Below are 10,920 nucleotides of genomic sequence, written 5' to 3' on the forward strand. Positions count from 1 at the left end.
CAGTCAGTGTCTAAAAATGCATACAAATCGAGTGAGCTTACAGAAGAATACAGAAAGTGAGATTGAGAGTGCCATGCACATAACGCAGAATTCACTTGACAAGTTGGAAGTGTTCCGTAGTTGGTGCATGCATGAACTGACAAACAAAATTCACACTATATGAAAGATCTAGTCTGGTGAAGGTCAGGTATTCAAGTCCTCCTACAAGTTTGCGATAATAGGTGGGATCGCAGTAAGCTGTAGTGGTGGTATGTGTCCGACCTTTAGTGGGCATTGGAATGGCTATAGGTTTGCACTCTCCCATAGAGGCACGATCAAGGAGCTCACGAGCATAACGTCCTTACGAGAGGGTGATATCTTGCTTGTCTCGTGTGACTTCAATGCCAAGGAAATGGTGAAGAGCACCCATATCCTTGATGAAGAACTCGCTTGCAAGTTGAGAAATGAGCCACTGTATTCGAGTTGCTGCATTACCAGTGATGACCATGTCATCGACGTACAGTAGGAGGATAAGTATGCCATCATTAGGTAGATGAGCATGGAACATCATTATGAGTCCGAGTTCAGTAATGTTTCGATGTTTTCTCTCCGCCTTGCCATTTTGTTCAGGTTTGCGTGGGCAAGCTGATTGGTGAACAATTCCTTTTGATTGTAGATAAGATGCAAAGGCATGGGATGAGAATTCACCACCCTCGTCACTTTGGAATATACAAATTTTTCCATTAAACTGACACTCAATATGCTTATAGAAAACATTAAAGTAGTCCAGTAGATCGGATTTATGTTGCATTGGAAAAAACCATGTAAAATTAGTGAACTCATCAACAAAGATGGTGTAGAACAGAAACTTTTCTCTTGACAAAACTGGGGCAGTTCTCCAAACATCACAATGGATCTTGTGAAAAGGAGATGATATTTTATTATCTCTTGGAAGAAAAGGAAGTTTACATGATTTTTCTTTTTGACAACTAACACAGATGGTATGACAACTAGATTTTGAAAATGAAATCATTTTGTTTGAGTGCAAGTAATCCAAGACTTGTTGGTGAGGATGTCCAAGCCATGAATGCCAACTTGCAGAATCTGTCTTCTAAAATCGTGAAAAAAAACATGCAGTTGGGTCTCCATCAAATGCATATAGTCTACCACGCCTATGCCCCTTGGCCTATATTTCGGCCTATACCAGCCTGTATTTCAGCCTTTAATTTTTTTTTTTCATTTTTTCAAACTACAAGCTTATTTTTTTATCTCTAATTTAGATTAGACTATTTATAATTTATATATATGTATTTATATATAATTTATTCATATATAGACTATTATTTTGGAATATAATTTATATATATATATTTATATATATAAATTATTCATATATCGACTATCCCGAAACGGTACACGAAATGGTACCGGTACTGAAATATTTCGTTTCAGTGCCTTGACCAGTACAGCATCCAGTACAGTATTCAAAACATTGACCAGGACTGTCAAAATTACTCTCATCTACATTGATCAGCTTAACCCAACCAAAGTTAGGTTTGGGCCTACTCAACTGTTGTAACCAAGTTACAGAAGCAGAAAAGAATCATGCAACCATGCACAAGCAAAAAAGATTCTTTAAAGACATCCAAACATGCATGCATGTCACAACTAGACTTCTGGCAAAAATAGCCTGGTATTTTGCATATTAATCTCCACTCTGTCAATTAGAACACCTTAGACCATACCAATTATCAATTGACTCTTCGGTCGATTCCCCATTCACCAATCGGCAACTGTATCACCTCTTCATGTATATATAAAAGAAGAAGTACCTAATTAGGATCAAGTACGTACTTCAAAGCTGGCTTGAGCCATGAGGAGATCATGAAGAAATTCTAGATTATTGAATTATATTAATTTTATGTGGTTTTTTAGTACAAACAATATACAGAAGTACTACTCCATCTCAATAAGTTACAATTTATGAATAAAAAATTGATAACTTAGAAATGAATTAAGGGCATATATATATATATTAATATTAATCATGTTGTTATAAAAGTTCCATTCCTTTCATAGCTCCTTCTTATTAAACTTCTTAATTATTATTTGAGTTATTTACTTTTCGTATTATTCTATTCTTTTTAAGAAGGAACGGAAAGGAACTTTTATTCGTTATATTCATTCCAATGTCGCACGCATTCATTTCTTTTTCTTAACTCTATTACTTTATTCATTCTATTCCTTTACTAACTCTCAAACAAAGCAAATAAATATTCTAAGATCGAGAGTTCTCCAATTCATGTATATATAAGGATGGCCAGGAGAAAGTACTGTTCAAAAGGAAAGCATGGAGTGCAGAAAACGAAGCGTCGCTGTATCAGTACCACCTCACAAGGACGTTGTTTATGAAGGCTATGCGACAGCGCCGGCGAGTAGTGGTATATATAATTCCGATTACAAGGAAGATGGGAAAGCAAACCTTTCTGATCTGCCTGCTGACATTGATGCGACGAATGGTATATATTCCGATCAATTAGCTAGTAAAATTTGTAATAAATATATTTATATTTTTTTTATATGAATGTTTTTTTTTTAATCTTCTATGTATGTATGTGTCTTAGGAGTTGTAAGATCAAATAGAGATCTTTCGCCAGCTCATTACATATTTCAAATCAAGAACTTCTCGTTGCTGTTTAAGAACGAGGTTAAAAAATGTGAATCAGGCCAGTTTGAAGTTGGCGGCTATTAATGGTAATTACAGCATTTTGAAGATTCGATGCCCGATCTCTAATTAAAATATTCTGACCAATTTCTTTTTCATAATTTCCAGGAGATTAGTAGTACAACTCCACGCAGATGGGAAGAAGAATATATATTTCAATCATTGGAACGATCACATCTCTTTGTATTTGGCAATAGCAAATCAAAATAATCTTTTGCCTGGTTGGGAGGTTAACGTAAACTTCAAGCTCTTTGTGTTTGATCAAATATGCAACAACTACCTGTGTGTTCAAGGTACGTAGCTTTTCCCAAAATTTAGTTTGCTTATATATAATTGTTTCTATTAATATGAAGTTGATTCAACAATGTTTTTTCTTATATTTAATGCTATATATATCGTGAATATTCTTGCCAGTCTATACTAAATAAGAAATTAGTTCTATTACAAGAAAAACAAGCATTTGCGACGATAATGACTATTTGCTACAAAAAAATAACTCATTTTAGTAACAAATAGTCATTTTCATAAAAAATAACTGGTCACAAATAAACAATTTTCTTTTAATATCTATAACATTTGTAATTTTCCGTATTCTTTTATGTCTAGATCTGCAGCATTTATTACTTTTCAAGAGTTGCCATTTTATAATAATATATATTCTTTAACATTTTTTGTTTTGTTAAGTGCAGATGGGATTGTAAGACGCTTCCATAACTTAAAAACTGAATGGGGATTCAACCAATTACTTCCACTTGATTTTCTCGGCGATCCTTCGAATGGTTATATTGTTGACGACACGTGTCTTTGGGGTCGAAGTTTTTGCTATTAAAGTGACTGGCATGGGGGAGTGTTTATCAATGGTTAAGGAATGTCCTACTTCCCTTATTTCAATTGGAAAATTGACAAATTTGACTCACTGAAAGACTATTCTTATCTCTCTCATGTCTTCCTTGTTGAAGGGCGTAAATGGTACTCTCTTATATATGATCTTTTGTTTATTATCTTGCTTTTATATATACATTCAACAATTATTTCATGTGGGTTAGGTTTATCAGTCAGTAAACCTTGTCATAATTAGGTTTATATATATATATATAAGAGGTTGAAGCTCAATCTAAGGGGAATCAAATGCGTAGTAGACGGATTCTTGTCTCTCTATCTCCAGTTTGATTCTTTAGAAACTCTTACTCTTGGCCGATCAAGATTGTACGCAAACTACAGGCTGCAGATAAGGGACGAAGTTAAAGGCAACCACCTTGAAGAAACAGGTCAGAGCTAGAGATGATCTCTTATAAATTGGGTCCTAATTCTTGGAAAGCTTATTAATTTCTCTTTTTCTTTTTGAGGTTGAAAACATTATATATTTATCTTGTAGGTGAGCGCTGGTTCTTGGACACTGTTGGCTTTGGTTTCCCAAGCTTTTTGTCCCTCAGAGATCTCATGGATACCTCAAAAGGCTACGTAAAGGGTGATGCTTTGTCCCTTCAATGCAGAATTGAATTCATATATGTTGTTAAGGAGTACTTCTCCTCCTGAAGTAATTGGAGATAAAAAGCTATATATATACACAATAATTCAGTACTAGTTGTGCAGTTGAAAATTTCAACACAAGCTCCGCAACATTATGTCAACTAAAGCAACTAGTACTGTTACAAATGTAAAATAATGTAATTTCATAAGTGAAAGAAATCAAACAATTTCATCTTTCTTGAATTCCACGACAAACTGATTTTGTTTTGAGTGAGCTTACGAAATGGAACTTAATTTTCATCTTTATATTTGTAGGCTTGTAGCCATATTTTGCATTCGTTGTTGGGTTTGTGACTTGGCTTCCTAGTCCCTTGTCCCAAAACAAAATAATGGAATAAATACTCTCTCTCTCTCTCTCTATATATATATATATATGATGTCGAATATAATTATATTATTCTGACGGCTAGTTAATTAACAAAAACTAAGAATTGAAACTAAAAAAAATGCAAAATATGGAAAAAAAAAATCTGAGAGTAAAGTTTATTGATGAATTACATAATCCAGTTCTGAAACCAACAAGCTAGGCTCAAATTGCTACGAAAATCTGAGATTATGAGAATGTTGCTTGAAAAGGTCAAAATCCAAATTATTACATAATAAAAATAAAATACCTATAGAAAGCCCATACAAGTAACTGTTAGTTCTAACAAACATATACAAAGCCCATACAAGTAAAAACCTGCCCACTTCTACTACAGTTTTTACGGCCAATACGTCATCATTTCCCATTTAGGATAATCCTCCAAAACGCTTTTGTTTATCTCACTCAATTACACTACTTACCACCCCGGATAGCTCCCGATACTTCTGCCTTATCTCCCTACTCCCAAGCTCACCATTCATTCGGTACATAACATCTCTCCCCATCAAAGCATTTTCCCCACAAGGTGAGGATAACGGTTCCGTACGAACCAACAGGGCTCCCAAATAGCATCTTTAGTACTTGCACCACACCATTGTACCAAAACATCAACAATGGCATGATTAGCCTTCTATCGACTACACCTCTGTAAAATCTGCTCTAGCTCAGGCTAAGTTCTCCTACTGGTGGCAAAGTTGGCACGAAAACGTTACAATTATTCAACTTCTTCTTCAAACAACAAACATGGAAAACAAGATGAATGTTGAAATCTAAGGGTAAGTCCAGTTTATAGGCAACTTGACCAATCCGATGGAGGATACGAAATGGACCAAAGAAGCATGGGCAAGCTTTAAATCTCGTCAAACAACTAAAGATTGCTGCTCGTTAGGATAAAGTCTGAGGTGGACCCAATCGCCAATGTCAAATGATTTCTCTGTTCTACTTTTGCCATAACGAAACTACATAATTTCTTGTGTAGCTAAGACATTATGCTTAAGGACAAGAAGCACTTGATCACGAGTCCACCAAGAATCATCAGCTACTGGATAGTGAGTAGTACTAGGAACGTAAGATTGTAGCTTAAGACAGGTCACAAGATACACAGCTTCATATGGAGTTGTCTTGGTTGAGGAATAAGTGGCAATAGTATACCACTATCCATCTAAAGGAAGCCAATCCACCCACGGCTTTGGTTTAGCTCCAAAATCACATATCAAATAGTGTTCAATGGTCTTATTCACTACTTTTGTCTTGCCATCACTTTGAGGATGGTCAGCTAAACTATGAGCCAAAGTAGCATCTTGGAGACAAAATAGCTCATGCCAAAAAGAAAAAGACATGGTCTCTATCCGAAACAATTGACTTAGGCAACCCATGCAAGTACTTGAAATTGTTAGACATAAATAGAAAAGCAACAGGATAAGGGTGTTTGAGGGTACAAAAGGAGCATATTTAGTTAACCTACCCACCACAACTATAACAACATAAAAGCCTTTAGAGCTGGGATGACCTTATTAGACTATATACCTCTGATATACCATTAGTCATACGTGAGCAGAACAATACACAAACAAATGACATGCAATCCAGCTCGCAACCGTAGAGGCTCTGCGTTGGTTATTCTCTGTTGTTACTTGTAACAACTTAGATTCCTTTTTATTCTTTCCGCTGTGTATATATATATATATAACTTTACCAATGGAATACAATGAGATGAATTCATTTTATGTTGTGCTCTGTCTGCTCCTATTGTGCTTTGTCAGCTCATAAAGGTTATAAACTTTCCCGTGATGTTCTTTTCAATGAAACCTCATTCCCCCTCTCCAAAACTCGACACAATACCATTTCTCTTAATCCAACTTCTGCTCAGGATGCATTACCAATTCTTCCCACCCCGACTCTGGGCCCTCATTCAAGCCCATCCACTCAAGTCTCCAGTACATCCATTCTAGGCCCTGGTCCAGTTCCACTCTCACCAACTCCACCTAACCCACAAATATCTCCATCTTCTTCCTCTCAATCCTCTATTCCTCCTCATCCTAACTCCTCACATACTTCATCTCCCACTTCTCCTCTTCCTCCTCTTGTTCCTCCACGATCTCCTATAATCACTCGTGCTCAGGCAAACTCCTCCCGTCCTCGAAGGTTTCTTGATGGTACCACCCCTATCCTACTAGACACTGTCTCACCATCTCTGCACAGGTTCCCGATGAACCTTCAAGTTTCTCCCAATTTGCCAAGTTCTGTGAATGGACTCATGCCATGGCCCAAGAATAAGATGCTCTAATTCGAAATCATACCTCGACACTTGTGCCGCCTGTTGATCAATCCAATGTCCTCAGATGTCAATTGGTTTACCACACCAAAACTCATGTCGATGGCTCCTTTGAAAGGAGAAATGCATGTTTAGTTGCCAAAGGGTTTCATCAACAACCCGGAATTGACTTTGGTTTGGTGCTTTCAATTGCAGTGTTTTGAGGGTGGCCTTTGCGCCAAATTGATATCCAAAATGCTTTCTTGCATGGTATACTAACGGATGATGCTTACATGCAGCAGCCTCAGGGCTTTGTTGATTCCACTTGGCCTCATCATGTCTGCAAACATCAGAAAGTCATTTACGGCCTCAAGCAAGCTCCAAGAGCTTGGTTTGCACAACTAAATACCTGGTTACTTGACTATGGTTTTGTTGCATTTAGAGCAGATCTATCACTTTTCATTCTCACTCACAATGATATTCAAATTTATTTGTTAGTCTACGTGGATGACATTGTCATCACATCTTCTACTCAATCAGCCATTGCATCTTTAATACATGACTTAGGCTGTGCATTTCCTGTGAAAGACCTTGGCATTCTTGTATTTTTCCTAGGCATTGAAGTAGACTATACTAGAGATGGTGTTGTTTTATCTCAGCATAAATACATCAATAATCTGCTCACTCGAAGCAAAATGCTTCAAGCAAAATTTATGTCTTCACCCATGGCTGCCTCTCTAAAACTGACCAAGCATGATTCTCCTGAGTTTAAGGATGTCACCTTATACAGAAGCATCGTGGGTGGTTTACAGTATCTATCCATCACATCGACATCTCCTTTGCCGTGAACAAAGTCTGTTAGTTCATACATACACTCAAACTTCCTCATTGGAGTGCAGTTAAACGGAGTTTAAGATACTTGAAGTCCACCATCAATCATGGTTTATTCTTTGCCTCAAAGTCAAGCCTTACACTTCAAGCTTACTCTGATGTCAATTGGGGTTGGTGTCCCGATAATCGTCAATCAACAGGAGGTTTTTGCATCTTCTTAGGCAAACATCTCATCCCATGGAGCTCCAAAAAACAGCCAACTGTGGCTAGATCATCGACTGAAGCAGTGTACAAGTCTATTGCTTCATCTGCGGCTGAGCTTATTTGGTTACAAACAATCATACGTGAGCTGGGCATTCCTTTAACTCAAGCTCCAATTTTATGGGGTGACAACCTTTGTGCCACCTACCTCTCGGCAAATCCTGTTTATCATTCACGGACTAAACACATGGACATTGATTATCATTTTGTCCAAGACCGAGTAGCTGCAAATACTCTCAAAGTCTGTTTTAGTAGTTCACAAGATCAAATCGCTGATGTGCTTACCAAGCTCCTTTTAGCTGACAAATTTCTACATTTTAGATCAAGCCTTAATGTTGTAGAAACACCCCTGAACTTGAGGGGGCGTATTAGACTATATATCTATGATATACCATTAGTCATACGTGAGCAGAACAATACACAAACAGCTGACATGCAATCCAACTTGCAACCGTAGAGGCACTGTGTTGGTTATTCTCCACTGTTACTTGTAACAACTTAGATTCCTTTTTTATTCTTTCCACTGTGTATATATATACAGCCTTACAAATGGAATACAATGAGAAGAGTTCATTTTATGTTGTGCTCTGTCTGCTCCTATTGTCCTCTATCTAACAGACCTTCCATAAAATCCATGGATATGCCAATCCATACTGGAGTAGGAATAGGTAAAGGCTGCAACAATCTAGCAAGGTGCATGGTTTCATTTATTCCTTTGACAGCTATAGCAATTCCTACCATAATGCCTGATGTGAGACTTCATTCTAGTTCACAAAATAAAAATAAAAAATAGATTGAGCCTTCTGTAATATTTCGTAAAAACCATAATGACCTGCAATAGATTCATCATGAATCAAATTAAGAATTTTTTGCTTGAAAACTATATGGTACGGAACATAAATCCTGCCATTTCAAAATAGGACACCATTTTTAATAGTACTATAGATAATGGGAAATATGAGAATAGCAAGTGAACTTCCAGACTCTTTCTCAAACTGCCTGGATAGGGCATCCCCCCTTTTACTAATGAAATCATAACCTCACAACTTAGGCACCCACTTTTGTTGAGCAGAAATGCCCACCTTTTGCTCCCAAATGAACTTTAAACACTAGTGGTCAGTTCTGATAAAAAATGGATTCCCTAATAAATAGGACCTCCATTTTCTCAATGCCAACGCTCATAGGTAGATAATTGTAGAGATCTTCCTCTCAAAGCTTGGGTAAGATAAGCTAAAAGTCTCATTTCTTGCATCAATATAGCTCCTACTCCATCACCACTAGCATCATCACACTCTATAACAAAACTTTTGGAGAAATCAGGCAGTGCAAGGACTAGAGGGGTTGTGACTACACTCTTTAAGCTACACTCTTTAAGTATTTAAAAGGGCAGCTTGAAGGTGGCCATTGGAAGAAATCATTCTTGAGAAGGGCAGTCAAAGGAGCTGCAATTAAACCATAATCCTTTATGAACCTCCGATAGTAACCAACGAGGCCTAAAAAAACCTCTTAAAGATTTCACCCCTCAATTAAGAACAAGGCTACTTAACCATTGCATTGATTTCTTAGTTGTTTTCTTTGTTTACGTTTTGGATTCTGACTAAAAAGTCTCTCGAGTCTTTTCATTTTCGTTTCTAGGAGACTGGTACTCCAAACAAATGGGAAGAATATCAAAAGCGATCAGAAGGATCACGTCTCTATATATGTATTTGACAAATATAAACTGTTTATTCAAGGTAGATTAGTTTGCCAAAAACTTTCTTCCCTCATTTTTTCCGTTGAGATATAAAATATTATTAGTACTGTAGCTAAAAATATTTAATATTCATAAAATTCTCATAATATATATTAATATATTAATAAATATTGAGTTGGAGTCGATATCTATTTAATGTTTCTCTCTAACTTCATACTTGAGTACTTTTGCCCTTTTGTGTTAATTTTGAAGATCTCTATTTTGGTAGTAGATAACTAACTATAAATTTCAACAACTTAGATGCCGATGGGAGTGTAAAAGACTTCCATGACTTCAAGATGAACAAGGATTCAATCGATTTCTTCAAATGGTTATATTGTTGACGACACATGCATTTTTGTGGGGTCCAAGTTTTGTTATTAAAGTGATCACTGGCATGGGGGAGTTTTGTTATTAAAGTGAACCTCCTACCCATTATTTCCATTGCAAAATTTACAGATCTCCCTTCCCTGTTGAAGGGCGTAAATTGTATTCTTTTATGATCTTTTGTTCGTTGTCTTTTGCTTTCGTTTGTTCTCTTATTTACCAAAAATAAATACGTGCTATATCTCCCTGAGAAGATTCAAACTATTCTAGATGAGATATTTTTTTGGAGGCCTTGTGCTGGAAACAAGTTCTTGTTAAAGACCCAACCATTGATCCAGAAGCCTTAAAACTGTTGAATACTAATTTGGTTAAATCTTTAACCTTCAAGATCATAATATTTCACCACACTTTTGAACCGACGTTCACAGTGGCCCACTTTATTAACACTAACCCGGTGGTAGGCCTTTCCCTTTTGGCGGCTTCACTCATCTATCAGTAGTCAATGACTTAACACTATGTTCATACATAATACCTAAGCATTTTAATCCATCATATAGGTCACCCCTCCGTGACTTGAACATGTGACGTAATCTCTGTTCTGATACCAATTGTTAAAAACTCAACAATTGTTGAATATTAATTTAGTTAAACATTTAACCCTCAGGATCATAACAGTTCGACACACCCGAAGGACGCATGATTGCAATTTTGGGTGATTGGCTGTCGCACGGCTGCATCTGTCAAAAAGATCGATTATGAGCATGCGTGTGTTGAAGAGACAAAGGTTTGGTTGCACGTCTATACAGACATCGATTAATGGAAGCCGCATTTACACATAATGCAGGTTAGAAACTGCCTCCAGTTCTATTGCCCTGGTAGCCAAATCTGTTTCTGCTTGGTGGAATCGAATCTAAACT

The 10,920-nt window shown here is 36.8% G+C and overlaps 1 protein-coding gene across 1 annotated transcript; it reads left to right on the forward strand.

The window, feature by feature from the left end:
• The first annotated feature begins 2,329 nt into the window (after positions 1–2,329).
• Positions 2,330–3,929, forward strand: LOC121246530. The gene is made up of 5 exons (XM_041144706.1): positions 2,330–2,498; positions 2,604–2,709; positions 2,813–2,997; positions 3,394–3,673; positions 3,751–3,929. The coding sequence occupies exons 1-4, from the start codon at positions 2,330–2,332 to the stop codon at positions 3,531–3,533; spliced, it is 600 nt and encodes a 199-aa protein (XP_041000640.1). The 3' UTR covers positions 3,534–3,673; positions 3,751–3,929.
• Positions 3,930–10,920: the final 6,991 nt, after the last annotated feature.

This window comes from Juglans microcarpa x Juglans regia, chromosome 1S (assembly GCF_004785595.1).
Source record: "Juglans microcarpa x Juglans regia isolate MS1-56 chromosome 1S, Jm3101_v1.0, whole genome shotgun sequence".
In the NCBI taxonomy this organism is placed as follows: domain Eukaryota; kingdom Viridiplantae; phylum Streptophyta; class Magnoliopsida; order Fagales; family Juglandaceae; genus Juglans; species Juglans microcarpa x Juglans regia.

Bases quoted from the DNA above. Each gene is read 5' to 3' on its own strand.
- LOC121246530 (XM_041144706.1), top strand. From the start codon at position 2,330: ATGGAGTGCAGAAAACGAAGCGTCGCTGTATCAGTACCACCTCACAAG. The intron at 2,499-2,603 runs GTATATATTCCG...TATGTGTCTTAG, and splicing joins TGACATTGATGCGACGAATG to GAGTTGTAAGATCAAATAGA. The intron at 2,710-2,812 runs GTTTGAAGTTGG...CATAATTTCCAG, and splicing joins AAAAAATGTGAATCAGGCCA to GAGATTAGTAGTACAACTCC.